This window comes from Marmota monax, unplaced genomic scaffold, assembly GCF_021218885.2.
Source record: "Marmota monax isolate L192 unplaced genomic scaffold, Marmota_monax_Labrador192_F-V1.1 WCK01_AAM20220418_F8-fsc00139, whole genome shotgun sequence".
NCBI lineage: Eukaryota > Metazoa > Chordata > Mammalia > Rodentia > Sciuridae > Marmota > Marmota monax.
In genome coordinates, this window is record NW_026695226.1 from 4,687,931 (window position 1) to 4,708,571 (window position 20,641).

At 35.8% G+C, this 20,641-nt stretch overlaps 1 protein-coding gene and 1 pseudogene across 4 annotated transcripts in view; both read right to left on the reverse strand.

Moving 5' to 3' along the window:
- Dock4 (dedicator of cytokinesis 4) overlaps positions 1-20,641 on the reverse strand; it is a 457,617-nt gene that overhangs the window by 95,315 nt on the left and 341,661 nt on the right. For all 4 annotated transcript variants that reach the window (XM_058576081.1, XM_058576082.1, XM_058576080.1 and 1 more), the window contains exons 24-26: positions 15,036-15,163; positions 12,643-12,777; positions 1,614-1,712 (exon numbers count right to left, since the gene is read on the reverse strand). In XM_058576081.1, the coding sequence (XP_058432064.1) occupies positions 1,614-1,712; positions 12,643-12,777; positions 15,036-15,163 (362 nt within the window). The remainder of the gene's footprint in view (positions 1-1,613; positions 1,713-12,642; positions 12,778-15,035; positions 15,164-20,641) is intronic.
- Positions 1,724-12,287, reverse strand: LOC124086878 (ATP synthase subunit g, mitochondrial-like; annotated as a pseudogene).

Here is a 20,641-nt window from a genome sequence, read left to right on the forward strand (position 1 = left end):
AGACTGAGTGAAAAAATGAAAACACCATGGCATATGACAATCAGGTGATGCTGTGTAGACTGTATCTGCAAAAAACAATTGTTTTGCATGACTCGGCTTATGAACTATCAATTGCTCCAAGGTAAGAGAAAGAGTCTTCTGACATCATGCAGAATCTTCCAGGTACTTAAAAGTTAATAAGTAGAAAGGGAAAGTACTAGGGAATGATATAGATTAAAGTATGTTATGTGTGTGTACAAATATGGCATGATGAATTTCACTCTTATTTATAAATATAATTCACTAATAAAAAAGTCAGTAAGTGACCCCTATACACTATCCAAATAACTACCAATATTTCTCTAAGGCACTGTGATAGACCTCCCATCAATCAAACATTATAGTGTAATTGCATTGACCTATAATTCTCCATCAACCAGCATTTAAGCAATTCTCCCAGTATGATAACTTACATATGCAGGTATCTGGAAAACTAAAGAGATGAAAGAGAAATAAAAGCAAATAAGGGCAGATGACAGGTCATTTCTCTGACTACAATCAACTTCTAAGCTTTTAGTGATATTATAAAGGAAGCATTATTGTTCCTCCAATACTAGATGTTTTTTGGCATACATTAGATTTTTATAACTTGGCATCACTACTTTCTTTTTAATGTCAGCCTGTCAGACTAGCATAGCATTTTGATTAGATTAAAGCTGATAAACAATATCAAATAGAACTCTGCTTCTCTAGTCAGAAAGTTGCAACTAAAACTTCTCGATATGGTTCTACAGGGATGAAATCAGTCGCTGTGTTTATATAATCTCCCTTATTTTCTATTTATTTATTTACATATATATATTATTCTAATTTGTTATATATGACAGCAGAATGCATTATAATTCATATTACACATATAGAGCACAATTTTTCATCTCTGGTTGTATACAAAGTATATTTACACCATTTGTGGCTTCATACATGTACTGAGGATAATGATGTCCATCTCATTACACAATCTTTTTTACCCCCACATCCCTTCCCTTCCCTCCCTTTGCCCTTTCTAGAGCTGGATAAAGAAAATGTGGTATACATACACAATGGAATATTACTCAGTTATAAAAGAGAATAAAATCATGGCATTTACAGGTAAATGGATACAGTTGGAGAATATAATGCTAAGTGAAGTTATCGAATCCCCAAAAAACAAATGATGAATGTTTTCTCTGATATAAGGAGGCTGATTCATAGTGGGATTGGGAGGGGAAGCATGGGAGGATTAGATGATCTCCCCTATTTTCTACAAAGTTGATATTTTAGGTACACTTAACTAGAGTTAGTCTATTTGCTTTGTCTTCTTAGATCTGTTATTTTTTTTCTAGTTTACTGAACTTGGAAGAAAGGTGTTTCAAATACTATGTCCTCCAAAAATCAGGGTTAATTACTTTGCTTGAGTAATACAAACCTTACAGAGCCAATGTAGCCAAGTGGATTTGTGAACAAGGCCAAGAGAAAAAAAATAGTTTAGAATTCAATGGAAAGAGGTAAAGCAATTGTCAAGAAGCTATCTGAAGAGTGATAAGAACATGAAAAACTAAAAATATACATAAAAGAAAAAATTTAAAATAACTTACCCTTAATTCTTCTTTTGTATTGAAACTATCAAGAAGTTGTTGATAATGTCTGTCAGTCATTTGTCGTAATAGGGACAGAAGACAGGCAACAAATTCCCCCTATTAAAAAAAAAAAGAGGTATTTTTAAGGAAGGACATAAAAGAACACCAGTGATTTACTCTGAACTTTCCTCAAGGAGAATATTTTTTTAAAAAATTCATTATGATCCATATTCACTATATGAACTCTTCTTAATGTAAATTTGTACATTGCCTGTAATATCACAGCCAAAAATCTCTCCCTGAGGTGATTACCATTTACTTCATACTATGATTTTTTTTTTTTTTTAACTTGGGCAGAAGTTTTTCACTTCAGGACTAATTCCATGCACTTGAGGGAAAGTTATAAGGCCCATGATGATTTACTGAGCACTTAAAATACCTCCATTCATTATATTATTTGAGCCTTACATCAACTGGGGTATAATATTATTTAAAGAAGGCAAACTGCAGATTCAAATGGACTAAAAGACTTGCTCCAAATCACAAAGCTAAAAAGTGGCCGAGTTGGAGTTATCCGCAGATTGTTTTACTCCAAAGCTTTTTAACTAACTTCATGCTCTATTTTTGAATTCACATGACCTCCTCCAACTCATCAGAGTTGGCTTACTGACTGACAGGGTTCAGAGAAAGAAATGCATTGCATAATGATGATTTCAATCTCCCTTTTGAAAACGGTTCTAATAGCCATTCTTTATGCTTGGTTTCCATGTGATTTATTCCTACAAAGTCCAATTCTCAAAAATTAAAAATAAAAACGTATGCAGAGAATCCTTAGATTTGAAGACCTATGTAAAGTTGCTCTAACTTGCATTTTTAAATGCATTTCTAATTTAAAGTTCTTTTGTTTTCAGTACAAACATTTTTACTTAGCAAATCATTCATCTATTTTTAAATAGAGTAATACCACTTAAAACAATATGAACACAGCAGGAAAAGCAATCTGTGGCAACTAACTGAATATTTACAGAAGTATTGTTTAGTTGGAATTTGTATCTTTGAATTTACATGGAAAAGGACTAAAGGCTCACATGTAAAATTGGAGACTAAATGCCCTGAGAAGTAGGATTTTCCAACAGAGTCAGCTGAGCTAGCACAGTCAAATGAATCTTTACCAGCTGCCATCGGAAGCCTGAGGATACAACTTCATGCATGAGAAGGCAACCCAGAACTCAAGTTGGTTCTTTGCAATATACAGATATGAAAAATGGTTTTGCTTGTACATTAGTTAGGGTAAATATTCAAGAAACTAATTAGTAGGGCCCAATAGAAATATCCTACAAACTCAACATATTATCTTGTTAATAAACCAAGGAATCTTTGATATTTCACATGAGATGGAAAATTTGAAGAAACAACTTTTGATAATTTAGTGCTTGTGTATGAAGAAACAGCCCAAGGCTAGAAAAATAACACTTAGGAAAGAACTGAGTGAACAATACCAAGAGTTCACATAGGACTCGAAATAGAACGAATGGACTACAAATTGTGAGATGAAATGTCATTGAATGGACAGTGCAAAAGAAAAGATCATTAAACTTACACATAGGGTCACAGAAATTATCCAAAGTAAAGCGTATACAGAAAAAAACAAAAACAAAAAACAACTGAGGAAGCAAAACAAACAAAAAGAAAAAATATCCCAGTGAATTATAGAAACAACTTCAAGTAGCAGAATCAACTTCAAGTAGCAGAATCAATCTATCTATTATCTATCTATCTATCTATCTATCTATCTATCTATCTATCTATGTAATTTGTGGCCCCAAAGAGGAATAGGGCAGAAAAAGCAAGTAAAGATGTAAGGGGAAAAAATCCTTTATATTCTTGAAAAACCAGAAACTATGTATCAAAAAAATTTCTACTAACCTCAAGCAAAAGAAATATCAAGGAAATTACACTGAAGTACATCATAATTTAATTGCTTATAGCCAGTGATAAGGAGAAAATTTTAACACTGGTCAGAGAAAAAAGATAAATTTCATACAGAGAAACAAAGATAAGGATGAGAGAAGATTTCTCTTGGGAACAATACAAGCTAAAATACAGTACAGCAACATTTTTAGAGTAATCAATGAGAGAACAACAGCTATCAACCAAGATTTATTATCCATTTCAAAAATGAAGAAAAAATACTTTCAAACCTACCAAAGCTTATTCATGGTTTCTATTCAGGTTCTAGGTAGTATAATAAGTCAAGAAAAAGAAATCAAAGAATACAAGTTTTAAAGGAATTTTTAAAAAACCTGTCTCAATTTACAGACAACATACTTGTATACATAGAAAATGCTATGGAATCTACAAAGAGCTGCTAGAATTTGTTGAGGCTGATGAGGTAGCTGACTGGTAGAACACTTGCCTAGCATACCTGAGATCACAGGTTCAATCAAGAGCACCCCCCAAAAAAAGAAAAAGAAGAAAAAAGAAGTTTTTAATGTCCCAGGATATAAGTGTGAAAATATCAACTTCACTTCTGTATACTAGAAATGAGGAATATAAAATTAAAATTTAAAATAACCCCCTTTATAATACCTTTAAAAATATTAAATTAATTAGTGGTCTATATAACACAAGAGGTATAAGCTTTGCATACCGAAGGCTATAAAACCCTGATGCAAGAAATTAAAGAACACCTAAATAAAAAGGAGAGATATCTTATATTCATGGATTGAGAGGGATTCAGTATTGTTAAGATATTAATACTTCCCACATTGACATGGGAACAATATAAGCAATTGTATTGTTCAATGCAATTCCAATCAATATTTCAGCAAATTTTACTGAGAATAGAAATTGACAAGCTAATTTAAATACATATATGGAAACACAGAGGATCTAGAATAGTCAAAACAGCTTCAAAAGAAGAGCAAAGTTGTAGGGTTTATACTATCTGATTTTAAGACTTATTATAAAACATGGTAATCAAGAGAATATATTACAGGTGCTAAATAAATAAATAAATGGAACAATAGTCAAACCTATGAATAACCCAAATGTCTACCAACAAGCAAATAAACAAACACACTGTAGTCTATTCATACAATGGAATACTACTCATCAATAATAAGTAATGACTACTGACACACAAAGCGACAGAGATAAAACTCAAATAATTTCACTGTATGAAATAGGCTATAACAACACCTTTACCTCCTGTCAAGAAAAAACAACCCCCTGAAACCAACAATAACTATATGTCATATGATTCTAGTTATATTAAAATTCTGGAGAATGGAAACATATGTATAGTACCAGATAATTTAATATAAAAATCAGGCAAATAGTTGCTGGAGGATGGAAAAGGATGGAGGAGCAAGACAGAACAAATAGAGAGGGCAAAAGGAAACTTGTGAGCAATGGCCCCATTCATTATCGTGACAACCGTGATGGACCATGGGTATACACATGTCAAAACACACCAAACTGTATATTTTAAACATGTGCAACTTATTATATGACAATTATTAACTCAATAAAAACTTCTCTATGATTTATACGGTGTAGAAGTTACTATGCTTTGATTGCATTGTTGAGTTTATTCCTTATTAATCTTGTTGGGTGGATAACTTCACTTTAAAGATACAATAAGTATTTGTTCAGGTTCAAAAGTTTACTCCAGCTTTCACAGCAAGCTGGCCTAGCCAAGATGTGAACCAATTATCTGTGGCTCTAGAAGTCAGCCCTCCGTGGCTTTCCTTCCAAATTCCCAGACTAATCTGATTTTATAGAGAAAATTTTATAGTGATTTTATAGAGAGCTTGGGGATTTAAATAGAACTAAGTACAACAACCTGTCTGTTGATAACTAATATTGACACTTTTCAATTTATTATGTCTCAATTTAAAAATGCAAATCTAATTGGTAGAAACCCAGTTTTTCATCGTTTAGTTTTTCTCTATCCTCAACAAACTATCCTTAATACATCTACTACATTCATATTCTTTTTTACTTTAACACAACATTCTGTAAATATTGAAATAATCTGAAGCTTGAAAAACTACATATTATTTGTAATAATATCAGTAAAAATGAGGAAAAAATTCAAGAGTGAATAGACTTTCATTAGGTCTTTATAATCAATGGACATAGATAAACACCTCTTTGAATTCAGGTTATTAACTATGTATTTGTTATATCTGGCTGAGGCCCACTGCAAATAACTTACCATTCTGAAATATAATCCCTGGCACACTTATGGCACATTATCAAGCCCAACATCTATTTATATTTATTCACTTAATCAATTTAGGAACTTGAAGCACATTCAACCCTGGTGAGAGGATTAAATGTTTAATATTTTACTGATGTATCTTTTGACTACAATGTAATTTTTTTTATTTTTAAGATATTTTAGGACTGTGTCTATATGAAAACCTTATTTCACAATTTGTTTTTAAAAATATGTAAAAAACAAAAACAAACAAAAAACACCACTCAAGATTCACTTACTTTAGTGTGGGGAATTTCTTAACAAATTGCCTTTAAAACTCCGTGTTCTTCAGTGGCTTGTGCCAATTTTATGTACACATGGCGTGTAATGGGCATTTCTATAAAAAGCTTCAAGAGTATTGAATGTTTCAAGAAACCTTCCATTAAATATATGCATGCTTTTTTCCAGATATTTTAATAGAATTCTCCTGTACCCCTTTCCTTTTGTAATCATAAGCATGAAAACTTTAGATAAGCATACAGAGTACCTGTCTGAGATGTGGTCTATGCTGAGCTGAGTCACTCGCACTTGGAAGTGGTACTTAACAGAATTATGTGCAAGGAAGCATTTATAAATTGTAAGGAATTAGTTGAGGGTGTGAGGCAAATGGCCGTTATGCTGCTTTATAAAATCTGCTTCTATGTACAATTAGATTTTTGAAAGGAACCGATTATAATATGCTTTTTTTTTCTTTCTGTAGCCAGAGAGAACATTTTAAAGTTTAAAGAACAGTTGGTAGAAGAACAAAAAGTACAATCCTTTTAAATGGTAAAAATAAGACTACTGTTATTGGGAATTATGATACAACAGAAGCCTGTCCTCATCTGGGGTTGCTGAGAGGCAGGGTCACAACCATGGTACTTAACAGAGCATGGAGAAACTCATCATGACATGCTTTTGGGAACTGCTTTTGCCTACAGTGTGTTCACCCAGCACGGGCAAAACATGTGCTCAAAAGACTGAAAGGTGCTCAATATGGAACTGCCACATAAAGACTCCCAGTTTAGAAAGCCTGTTCCCTTGCAGGAAAATGATAAGGAACTTAGATCTTCTGTGCCCAGAGTGAACTGACTTTGTGAATGACCAGAGCACACATCTCACCACAGAATTAGTTATAACCACAACAGATTATAGTCTGCATCAATGATAACATTAGTGTGACTCCTAGTGTTTCCACAGTAACTAATGTTTAAAGTTTATTCTGAGACCAGATAACGCTTAAACATGTTTACAGACTTGATGAAATCCTGTCATTAACTTTGGGATGAAGAAAATGATTTTCTCTGTTTTAAAGACAAACAGAGGCTTAGAGACATTAGTAACTCAACCCACATCCTGCAGTCAGTGAAACAGTAAACCAAACTGGGTCTGCCTGAGTCCTCCAAAAAAATGTCTTCAAGCATAAAACCAGAGTCATAGATGGCAAAGTTGCCAAATAATTTGGATTGTTTCCTAGAAAATTTCATCCCACATTTCTTCAAGAGTTAAGCTTTTCACACAGCAAAGAGCACCACAGAGTTGTGTGGGAACGACTCTCTTTATGTGATTTTCCTAAAATTGAGTACACAGGATGGTCACTCTGTCTGCTCCACCCCCTACATCACCCGCAAGGCTGACTCACTGCCCTCTTCAAGTCTGTTGCTTCTCACCTATTACTGCACTGTGATGGCCTAAAGATCAAGAATACCCCGTAGAGATGAGGTAAGCACTGTAGCTTGTGACCACAGGAACGACTTAACCCTGTAGAGCATGTGCTACAATTCTCTTTGCTGTGCAATTATAATTTCATGTAAGAGCTTTGTTTACAGGAAGTAGTTACATTATTACCATCAAAACCATAATGAAGACTTCCCTTCTTCTGAGGTAAAAGGGTGGTAGGTATACTTCTCCCTACTGTTCCTGCTAAACACAATTAAAAACCTGGATGTTATATATAAAACAAATAGAAGAAGATCCAAAAGCTGGAGAAAGAAGACAGTCTAGCCAGGAAACTTGGGATGCAAGGAAGGTCATGGTGCTCTATTCTTTTTGCCTTGTTCACCCCAGACTTGATTACAGAAGCAGGCCTTCCTGAAACACCAACAGTTGAGTGGTGGTGGGGGGTACCCTAAGAGAAGTCTGCTCTGTAACAAAAGGACCAGAAAAGGGGGACCCTGACAAGATAATAGTTTGAGTCATAACCATTCTATTCCAGCAGAACACCACAAAAATTGTTGGCTTTACCCACATTTACACCTTGAAGGCCAGTTGGGGGCCTAGACTCTCACTCTCATGAGTAATAAGAAGCCCCAATATTTCTCCCAGAGCTGTGTCAGAGAAAGCCCAACTGGGAGCAGGTACTTTCATCCCCAGTGGGAAGTGTCAGTGAAGGTGGGGAGTCTGGACTTCCATCACTGCCTCCCAGTAACAATCACACTTTTCTCTCCCCACTGGGTGGTGCCAGAGGAAGCCTCCTAGAGAGTGAGGACATTCACCCCTGCCCAGGAATAACAGGGGCACTCTCACAATGGTGTCAGTCGATGTGGAAGACCAACCTTACACGTGACTGAATCACACTCAGTCACAGAAATGTGGCAGAGCTTTCCCCACCCTTCTTGGGTTCGAGGGTCAGTGTCTCGTGCATGGGTGTGTCTTGCTACAGCCCCATGGGTGAAGCTATGCTCACCTGTTCCTTTGTAATATAACCCCTTGCCCTATTTAGGATAGAATCTTCCATGGAAGTGCCTTGTGTGTGTCCCCTTTTCTTACTGTGCCCTTGGGTGTGGCCTACCCAGGTGTCAGTCAACCTGCTGACAGTGGACATCATGAAGATAGACTCAGCCCCCTGAAACCTGACCCTTTGCCTCATTTGAATAGCTTCTCCTCAATAAAAGGGTCAGCGTGTGCTCTTGCTTTCTCTCTTTCTGTGGACCCTTAAGGTCAGAGGAGCCATCACAGCGACCCCTAAGAAAAAGGTATTTGTGTCTCTTGTGTGGTTATTTTGCGCAGCCCAGTTAGCCCAGTTCAAGTGGAGTGACCCCTGAGCATTTTAGTCGCAAGAACAGAAACCCGGCAAGTAGAGATTATGGGTAGGGCCAGAACTTTCCATCGCTATCCAACAGTAACAACAACTCTCTTCCTTCAGGTGTCAGTGGAGGCCAAATGGGAGATCTGGGCTTCTACCTCCATCTGGCCATAATAAGTTGGCATCCTCTTCTTTCCCAGCTGAGTGATACTGCATAAATCCAGCAAAAACAGAAGGCTTACATAATAAGATCCAGAACATTATAACACAGAAATGTTCAGATTTCAAATGAAAATCATTATACCAAGAGTCAAGAAGAATTCAAACTGAATGAAAAAAAGACTGTCAACAGATGTCAACATTGAGATGATGGTGGTGTTAAAATGGTTCAACACAATTTGCACAAAAATTAACTTAAAATGGTTCATGGCATTAGATGCTAATTACAAAATTATAAAATTTTTAGGAAAAAATTAGGTGGTAAACTTCAGGATATAGAACTAGACAAAAGAGTTCTTAGACTTGACACCAAACACAGGATCCATAAAAGGAAAAATTAATAAAACTACACTTCACTAAAACCAAACATATTTGCTTTTGCAAACCCTGATAAGAGAATGAAAAAAATAACTACAGAGTGGGAGAAAACATCTACAAACTATGTACTGAAAAATGAACTATATAAGATATAGAATATATAAAGAACTATCAAAACTCAACAGTAAAAAGCAATTCAATGAGAAAAATATGAAGAAACATTTTACTGAAGTGGATATATAGATGGCAAATAAGTATATGAAAAGAATATTTGTGTCATTAGTTATTAGAGAAATGCCAATGAAAACCACAATATTACTCTACATCTATCAGAAAGCACTCCTGCTCCTGAAAAAACATTAAGTGACAATACCAAATGCTAATGAGGGTATTAAGAACCTATTCATAAATGGGAATATAAAATGGCATAGCCACTGTGGAAAAAGTTTGGCAGTTTCTTAAAACAAAACAAAACAAAACAAACAAACAAACAAACAAAAAAACAACTAAACACCCAGCTACCATATGGGTTAGCAGTTACACCCCCCTGGGAATTTATACTACAGAAAATAAGACCTATGTTCATATAAAACTTATACAATGCATATAATAGCTTTATGGTAATAGCCAAAATCTGGAAACAACTCTGGTGACCTTTAGTGGGTGAATGGTTAAGCACTATGTTCTATTACACCATGGAATGACACTCAGCAATTAAAAAGCAACTAGTGAGGTTTGGGGCTGTAGCTCAATGGCAGAGTGCTTACCTAGCACATGAAAGGCACTGGGTTTGATCTTCAACATCACATAAAAATAAATAAAATAAAGGTATGCTGTCCATCTACAACTACCAAAAACAAAACAAAAAAACCCACAAAACACAAAAAACAAATAAACAACAACAACAACAAAAAAAAAACAGCAACTAGTGATACAGCTACCTGGATGAATCTTCAGAGAATTTTGTTGAGTTAAAAAAAAAAAGTCACAAAGATTAACATGCTATATGTTTCTATTTATATAACATTCTTGAAATGACAAAATTACAGAAATAGAGAACAGAGTTGTGTTGCCAGGGGTTAAGGAAGAGGTGGAGATGGAAAGGAAGTGGGTTTAGCTATAAAATGTCAACACAAGAAATACTCAGGGTGATGGAAATAGTCTGCATCTTAATTGTACTAATTTCAATAGTTTGGTTGTGATGTTATTCTAGATTTCTGCAAGAGGTTACCATTGAGAAAACTAAGTAAAAGCCACATGGGATAGCTTTATATTATTTCTCTTAACTGCATGTGATCGTATACTTATTAAAAAAAGTTTGATCTATAAAAGATGAAAGAAACCCCAAATTGAGAACAAAGCCCCCAAACCTTTAAACTCATAATTTAAAACAAAACCCCCAAATCTTTAAACTCCATTGGCAGTAAGCAACAGTAACACGGCTGTGAGCATTTATTGTGCACCAGGTAATATGGTAAGTATATGCAACAAACTCTAGAAGTCAGGCCCCATTTTACAGGTAAAATGCCTCAGGCTAATGAGAAACTGTTATTTTATTCTTCTTTTAAAGAAGTAGTGTGGTGAGTATACTAATTAGAAAGTTTTTTTATACTACTTCCAACTCTACTTTATTAATAGAAAGAATTTAACTTTACTTCCTCAAAATGGAATTTAGTTTATTCAGGTAAATCTTATGATGGAAGCAAGAAGAAAGCAACACAAGACAGCCGTCATGAAACAGCCGACCTTTATGGGAAAACTGCTACAGAATTCTTATTATTTTAAGTAAAAATAAAAATTGTTTGCACCAGGACCTAGGCAAACATTTTTAAGACAGCAGTTCCACAGCACATTATAGGTAAAACTGATGGAAAAGGTTGACACTGTTGAAAATAATTTATACATGAAAACTACAGCATCTAATGCCATTTCTGCAAATGATACCATTTGCTTGAGAGAATGTTCTTTTTTTTTTCCCTGACACATCTTATTTTATTCAGATAGCAATCTGATCATATATGGTCCAAGAAAACTCAAACAATAAATCAAATATAATCAGATGTTAAAGATTGGTCTTCAAATGTTGTAGCCAACTATGCCATGCTTGCCTATGATCTCTCTTATATAAAATAGCATTCACACTTCAGTGGCCACCAAACCATTAAGCACAGCTTCCTTAACTGTGAGCTGTTTGAAGCTACCAGTTTGAGTACTCTTGACTATTTTTTTCAGGCTCTGAATAGCTGTAGGGATCTCATCAGGGGTTGGAGGAACAAGCTCAACCTTGGAGTGATGCCAAAATGTGGCCAGTTGCAGCTCTGAGTAAGCCACAGTAGCATTCACCAGCTCTGGGGCCTTTTCTGTGAGGTTACACACAAACTGGGCCAGGGTAGAAGGTGTGTTGCACAGAAAGGCTGGCTGAATGTCTGAGAATATTCTTAATAAAGACTAAAGACAGTTTTTAGTAGCTGAATGTGAATTTTAAATAGAAATATGTGTGTGCAAGGGCTAAGGATAGCTTAGTGGTACAGAGCTTGCCTGGTATGCACAAGGCTCCTAGCACTGCTGAAAGAGGAAAAAAAGTATATGTATACACACATTTAAATATATGTATATGTGTGTGCACTGGTGTATATGTGTGTGCACTGGTGTGTGTGTGTGCATGTGTATATAAACTGTCAGTTATATTATTTCTTAATAGTTTATATGAATTGCATTATTTACATTAGACTCATAAGATAGTGGAGCTTGAAGGCCCCTTAGAATTTACCAAGTCATATCTTATCATATCATAGCTGAGGGGAACTGAAGTCTAGCAGAGTAAAGACCCTGGCTAGATACAGTGAAAAATCCAGAATTCGAATCCAGGGCCCCTGACTTTCATGGCCCTATTTCACTATTTTGGGTTCCTCAGGTAATCTGATAGATGAAAAGAGAATGAAAAGTTACCAAGTTAACTGGGGATAAAAAACTGTAGATTAAATTGGGCAAAATGACAACTAATATCAAAGTTGACTTTCTGAAATTAGAAACTGCTTGTTGTAAGATCTTTTAACCACAAGATTCATACGACAGTTTTCTTATTAAATGAAGGAGAACTCACATACACTTGAAATGCTCACACATACTCTTGCAAGGTTGGATTTTCCGGATTCTTATAGCAACCCACCCTCAAAATGACTGAAGCTTTAAGAAGTCAAATTAGGCCCTGTTCCAAGTGCCATTTGCTTTAATCTTACAGTCACATCCTGGAACTGGAGCCGCATTGTGGAGCCGGATGGCTGGGGTCGGCTGGTGATCTCCAGGATGGTCCTCAGCAGGATGTCCAGCAGGCTGGCCACTATCACGTCTATTTCCTCCAACACAGATTTTTCCTAAGGAGAAAAAAATCTTCAGGAAATTGTGGCTTAATAGGTATATTATTCTCTCTTTAATTGCAAAGGGGAAAAAGGTCCATTTCCAAGTACAGAATTGAAGACTCAGGGAACTCAAGAGCATGAGAGATCTGGACCTCACATAAGTGAATGACCTTACAGAAAGCCAAGGCCCAGAGAAGTTACAGCTTACTCAAGGGTACACCACCTGGCCATGCAACGGATACCTGAGATACGAATGAAAAGTTGGGGTGAGGCCATCAGAAGCACAGTAGGCTAATTGAGACTGTCAGCTATGCCCAAACAGGCATGTACTTCAAGCAAATCAGTCTGCCTCTCTGGGCCTGCTTCCTTGCTGAAAGTCCCCTCTGGTTCTTAGAGTCTATAATTCCGTGATTCCCAACTGTGCTTACATTTACTCTTCTCAGCACTGGAGCCATACAGGTAATTCTCCAAAACTCTGGTTGATATGCAAATGACTATTCCTATAAAACATGATTTTTAAAAATCCTACATGTAAATATTAGGAAACGGTGATCAGTCTAGACAAACATCCTTAGCTAGGGTCAGCTGTGGCAAGAACTGCTTTCCTGAAGCACAGTTAATGCTACCCAAGCCCCCAGGATTTGAGAGACAAATTCAAATTGCTCTGCACTGACTGTACATAGCGGATTTAGGCTCTTATTATACTTGCACAAGACAGAACTCTGTGTACAAGGGCTCCTTACCAAGGAGCTCACTCTTTGTAAAGAATACTATTAGGAAGTGTGAGTTCTAACGAGCTTTTTGGCTATGATTTTATGATGAACTTTCCTACGCCTGCAATAAAGCTACCAAGGTTTCTCTCCAGTGAGTAGGTTTCTGCTCTGAAATCCTTATCAGCTAGGTCCAAAACCTGACTTCAACTTCCAAGTCGAAATAGAGAAGGAGAAATAACCTCCACTACTGCTGATATTTATTTTTGGTTTTGTGTAGTGAAAAATCTGGCTTACTTTTTAACTGCAGCAATTATAATTTGGAAAAAACATTCCAACTATGTATTGTACAGAAGGAATTTTTTTTTTTCTTTTTTGGGTGGTGCTGGGGATGAACCCAGGGCCTTGTGCATGCAAGGCAAGCACTCTATCAATTAAGCTATATCCCAGCCCCAGAGGGAGTTTTAAATCAGAATGTATGGCGTTTCCTTGTTGCCACTGTTCTACCCAGTTTCAGGTCACCTCTGGGGCCTGGATCACCGAGGTGGGTAAAAGTGAACTGTTCTTTTCCATGCATGGCCCTCTTCTCACAGTTTTAGATGCAGGGTTTCTAGCCTTTTACTCTCAAATACCAACTCTGTTCCTACATGACTGGGGCCCTCTCTCCACTGCTCCCCTAGGGACTCATCCCAGTTCTTCAGAGCTGATCATAACAGTGACAAAAATCGGAAAACTGTAGCACAGAGGTAATAGGCAAGCAGAGAAACAGGCATCTCAGCACTCGTTGCCAAAATTCTACTTTGTACAACCTGTTACCAATGAGAACAATGCTTAATTAACAGTTGCAGAGTGACAGAACTGGAACAGGACATCCTTCCTATGTGCATTTCACACCAGATCCCTGAGCCATTAACAGAAATTCTCTGGGTTTGTCTGATTTATAAGCAAGCATGCTGTTTTTCTTATGTTGTACCACATTATCTAACCCAATGCACTGTGTCAAGAGTCAAGCACCGTGACAAGAATCCCCAAAGCCATAACAATTTAGATTACTATTGTTGGGGGCAAAGAATTGCAAGTTACCCCTAGTCTCCTGGGGTTGTCCTTTGCTTCCACAATTTCTATGGGACCAGACCTAAGAGCCAAAGCCAAGTCCTGAGCATCACGATGTGGCCTTTCACAGAATGGACCCCAACAACTCCTTTGCAAGTAGTAATTTATTCTTGCCACAGAGTGTTCATCGCATCAAGATTAAAGACACATGTGGGAGGCTTTGAACTTTCTAATTTTTCTCACTTGGTATTCAGTTCTTTCTTGAAAACCAAGTTTAAGAACCCAGGTTAGCTAGGGTTACAGCAATCCCACAAGGGTAAAAAAAATTCCTTCCGAGAAAAACCAAAAAAAAAAAAAAAAAAAAACCCAACAACAACAACCCAGTCCAGCTGCAAATGAAAGTGAGTCTCAGAGGGTTCCTCTGTTGCATGGTTTCTTTGAAGATATTTAAAATTTTATTTCCAGAAGCTCTTTGATGGGAACTACGTACTATGACCTGTATTTACTTACTGAGCTGTTTTTCTTGATGAGGCAAAATACGTTGCTAAGGATACGCGCACACATGATCAAGTCCTTCTGTTCTTGCAAGTGAATGTGGAGGTGATGTAACACGACAGGCAGGAGAATGTACCGGGAATCTGGGGAGAGCAGAATCATTAGTGTCACATCTGTTAAAAGTCCCACGCAAAATGCAATGAATCCTTATCTACTTTTTAATTCTGTTTTAATTGTTAAATTATTAACACGTGTAGTTATAAGGGCACCAGCTCTACATGATTCACATTGAAAAACAGTTTTAGCTTTATTTCCCCAATACAATTCCGGCACTCAAGAGACCTCTGCCTCTTAGTTGAGACAGGTTTTCTTTTTTTCCACATGTTCGTTTTACCCCCAAAATCTCTAAACTGAATGCTTCTCTTGCTCTTTCCTGAAATTTCAGTGAGATGGACAGTCCACTGACTTCTTACTATGGTAGATGATGATTCAGCCTTTTTACTCCCCTCCCTTCTCCACAGCCTTTCAAAATACTAGTTATATCACAATTTCTGGTTAAGTGAACATTATGGTTTTGCTCCCATTCTGATTTCCAATCCTTTATATGTGATTGGATTATTTTGTTTCTATCCCTCTTTGAAAGCTGCTGGAAAATTATCTTTATTCATGAAAATACAACATTTCATATTAAGTGTCTTACCTTGGCCCTTTCAATTTATAAACTCATGTCCTTCAGTTTGGAAACTTGTCTTATATTATTTATAGAATTATTTTCTTCCCTCTATCTTTTCTATACTCTGAGACTCCAAATTTATATTTTGAATCTCTATTCTATCTTCTACTTTCCTTGAATATTCTTCCATCTTTTTGTTCAATTTCTTGGGCAATTTCCTTATTTTATCTTCCAACTCTTCATTTTTCTTATTTATACTATCATATATTTCATTTCCAAGAGCTTTTTTCTTCCCTGGTCCAGTGTAATGGGTTTGTGTGGTCACAGAGGTCCCTGGGCTGGGAAGGGTCCCATATTTGATTTCATGCTAATGCTGGGTTGCTTCCATCTTGAAATTTTTCATAATTTTAAAACCATAGGTTTTGCATTTTCATTATGCAGCCATTACTGTTTACTCCCCTGACTCTTCCCTTTATCAGCTTCCTGTTCATGTTTCATGTATGTGCAATTCTTCTGGGATATACAATTTCCTTTGGGAATGTCAGAGATAATTTTGGAGTGTTTTGGAGGTCTCCCTGAATTAGCTTTTTCCTTTCAAGTTATTGTTTTCTAGTTTTTCATTTGTAATCTCTGCCTTCAAATTAGAGGTGTTTTTTTTTTAACCAATATCTGGAAGTCTTTCATTGTTTATTTTTATTTACAAGTGAAAAACTAAAGGCTAACAAAACAAACAGCAAACAAACAAAATTATTTCTTCAGTGCCGAGTTAAGTTTATGGACTGGTGAAGTTTTACTGCTGGATTGAAGGCCTCCAGATGTTGTTCATCTGGGAAATCCCCAAAATTATCTGAATGTTAGGCCATTCAGTTGCTTTAGAGAGAAATTGGCAGTTCCCTCTCTGGGGAGCACGAACCTATCTTAAAGTTAATTTAAAACCCAGAAAGGAAGTAGAGGGTAGAGGTCTCTCTGTTTAAATATAAATCTCTGATTATTCCAAAATTTAGCTGTGCCTGAGGCTCCTAAATCCAGGCCATATCTCATTCACTTTATTTAGAGTGTAAATTTTCAATTTTTTAAATAAAATAATGGTAGTGATTGGTGCAGGAAAAGGTAAAATGGTACCTATTCCTTAAAAAGATTTTTAAACCAAGTTTCATATGCACAGTACTCTTAATCTTCAAAGGTTCCTAATAGTCTCAATTCTTGGTCCTTCCTAAAATCAGATGTTAAGTGACTTTGAGGGAGGCTACCCCCACTGATAGGTGTCTAAGCCAGGATTCAAACTCTGTCAACTAGCCCCTAGCCCCAAAGCTGGAGTTTCTAGCATTGCACTGCCCTGTCTCCTCCCATCTCCATTCTCTCTTCATCTGTGTATGGGAATGGAAATGAAAACAGAGCCTTGTTTTTTTCCCCCCTTTTACTTTTAACCTGCTGCTGAGATTGTGGGCATTGGTGACTCAACTTTTTTTTCACCTGTGTTTTTCTGTGTATGATCACAAAAGTGCCATAAATACTGATTTTGAGGTTGCAAACACATTTTATTGGGTAGGTGAATCTGTAATTATGGAATCTTCTGCTCTGGTTTTCTAAAAGATGTCATCTGTGTGACAATTCAGATGGACTGCCCTTGGTTTATAAAAATCCATGTGGGTCTTTCAAATAGTTGCATAAATTATAATTTCAATTGACTCACTCAAGAACGAATGGGGAGTCTAAGTGACTCCACATTTATTTATTAAACAAATTGCATATGTAGTTAAAAACCCTCCTACAAGGAAAATTCCAAGTCCAGATGGCTTCATTGGTAAATTTTATGAAGCATTTATGGAAGAAGTCATACCAAACCTATGCAAATTTTCCCAGAAAACAGAATATAGACTATAATTCATTTTACTAGGCTAGCACTACCCTGATGCCCAAATCTGCCAAAACCATTACAAAATAAGAAAACTACAGACTGACAATCTTCATGGACATGGATTTAAAAATTCTTATAAAATCTGAGCAAAACAAATATAGTAAATACACTCTACTAGAATATATTCTCAAGAAAGTGCAAAGTTCTTTTAATACTTGAAAATCAATCAATGTGCTCCACCATATTGGTGATAAATAAAGAAAAAACTTTTTTGACAAAATTCAGTACCAGTCATGACAAAAATCTTCAGGAGGCTAGGAACAGAAGGTGATTTCCTCAAATTGATAAAGGGCACTAATGAAATGTCTACCTTTAGCTATCATAATACTTAGTAGTGAAAATTGTATAATTTCTCCCTAACAACAAAAAACAAGGGAAGGATACTCAATATTACCAGTTCACTTCAGCACTGTATGTCAAAGTCTGGCCAATGTCACAAGCTAACTTTAAAAATAGAAAAGAAAGGAAGAAAAATACTTATAGATTAAAAGGAAAAGTAAATTCTCTTTAATCATAAAATACATAATTATCAATATGGTAAAATGCTATGGAATCTAAAAAAAGTTACTGAACTCTTAAACAAATTTAGTGATGACTCAAAATACAAGTTTAATGTGTATATATCAATTATATGTTCCATATAATGGTAATAATAAGAAATTAAAATTAAATAGCAATATGATATATTTTTGGTACTGGGGATTGAATCCAGGGTGCTTAAACATAGAAGTATATCCCCAGTCCTTTTTATTTTATTTTTTCCATTTGAGAAATGGTCTACCTAAGATTCTGAGGTTGGCCTGGAACTTATGATCCTCCTGACTCAGTCTCCAAATTCCTGGGATTACAGGTATGTACCACCATGCCCAGCTAGCAATGCAATTTATAACAGCATATATGAACCGCAAATAAATAAATTTAAAAAAATACATCAGTGTCACTGAACAATTTTTTCTTTAATAAGTGGCAAGCAAGTCAATGGAGAAATGGTAAGTTTTTCAACAAATGGTGCTTGAACAACTGGATACCCAGTTAAAAAGCTGAACCTCTATCCTTATCTCATAATGAATATAAAAATTAACTTGGGATATATCATGGACCTAAATGTACAGCTAAAAGTATAAATCCCCTGGAATAAAACACAGGATCTATCCTAGTGTCTCTAAGCTAGACACAGATTTCTTAAACAGGTATAAAAAGCTACAAACTATCAAAAAAGGTAAGTGATGACTGGAATTCATCAAAATTTAAAATTCCATTTTACTTGCACCATGGACTCTGTTCAAGGTTCCTATTTGATTCCTTTTTTTCTATTCATGGACCCTAGAATCAGAATGAGATTTTAATTCTAACTGTGTCAAATATTAATTGTGTGATCTTGGGCCATTCCCTTGACTTCTCTGTGCCTCAATCTTTTCATCTGTAAAATGGGGATAACAATGGTACCTCCTCTTGAGATTGTCTAAAAGATGATATGAGCTAACAGTACTTGGAACATAGTGAGTACTATGTAAGTGGTAATTAAGATACACGGACAAACCCACACAAAAACAGTCATCTGATGCATGTTTTTTAGCCACACACACAAAAAAAAAATTAGAGAAAAGACAGTGTCTATAACAATAATGGTGCTGGGAAAATTGGATATCCATATGTAGGAGAACAAAAATAGATCCCTATCTCTCACCCTGCACAAAATTCAACTCTAGGTGGATCAAAGACCTATAAATCAAAGACCAGAAACTTTGCAACTGCCAGAAGAAAACAGAAGGTCAACCCTCCAACATATTGGCATAGGAAATAACTTCTTCAATGACCTCTTATGCTCAGTAAATAATACCAAGAATTAATAAATGAGATGGCATCAAATTAAAAAGCTTCTACACAACACAGGAAACAATTAACAGAGAGAAGAGACTACTTATAGATGGGAGAACACCTTTGCTAGCTATTCTTCTGACAGAGGATTAATATTCAGAGTATATGAAGAACCAAAAAATGCAATAACTCAATCAATAAACAGGCAAATGAACTAATCAGACATTTCTCAAAGGAAGAAACAAAAATGGTCAACAGATAAATGAAAAAATGTTCAACATCTTCAGCAATCAGGAAAAGGCAAATAAAAATCACACTGAGATTTCATCGCACTTAGAATGACAGTCATTAAGAATACAAATAATAACAAATGCTAGCAAGAATGCAGGGAAAAATGAACCCTTATACACTGTTGATGGGGTTGTAAATTAGTACAACCCCTATGGTAATCAATACAGAAGGTCCTCAAAAGACTAGGCATGGAACTACCATATGACCCAGCTATTCAACTCTTTGGTGTTTACCCAAAAGAATTAAAGTCATCATAGCAGGCTACTAGAGTGACAAATGCATACCCATGTTTATAGCAGCAAAATTCACAATAGCAAAGTTATAGAACCAGCCTAAAAAACATGGTAGACATACACAATGGAGTTCTATTCAGTATTTAAAGAAGAATAAAATTATATCATTTTCAGGAAAATACATGGAACTGGTAGGCATTATGTTATGCAAAATAAATCAGATTCAGAAAGTCAAGGGCCATACATTTTTTTCTCACATGTAGAAGCTAGAGAAAAAAAGGGGAAAAAAGGATTTCCTGAAAATAGAAGGGAGACCATTATAGTAGAGGAAGGGGGTCAAAGGGAAAGAGGAAGAAAGAGAAAAGAGAGGTAATGAGGAATGAAATTTACCGATTATGATACATCCGTGAGTAAAAGAATATGCGATTCTACATACTAATTAAAATCATAAGGACTACAAATAAGGTATAAACAACTGGGAAAGTGCCTTTATCAGTTTTTGACTGATTTATTATCTTTTTTGATTCATTTTAGGAGTTAGGTTTGGAGTCTCATATTTCTTTTTATGCTGAAAGTAGGCCATTCAAAAAAGGACATTTGGAATTAGATTTACCACAAAAACCCAGTGACATAAGGGCCAAGCATTCATACTTTTATTAAAATCCAAACTTGTAAAATCATTCATTGA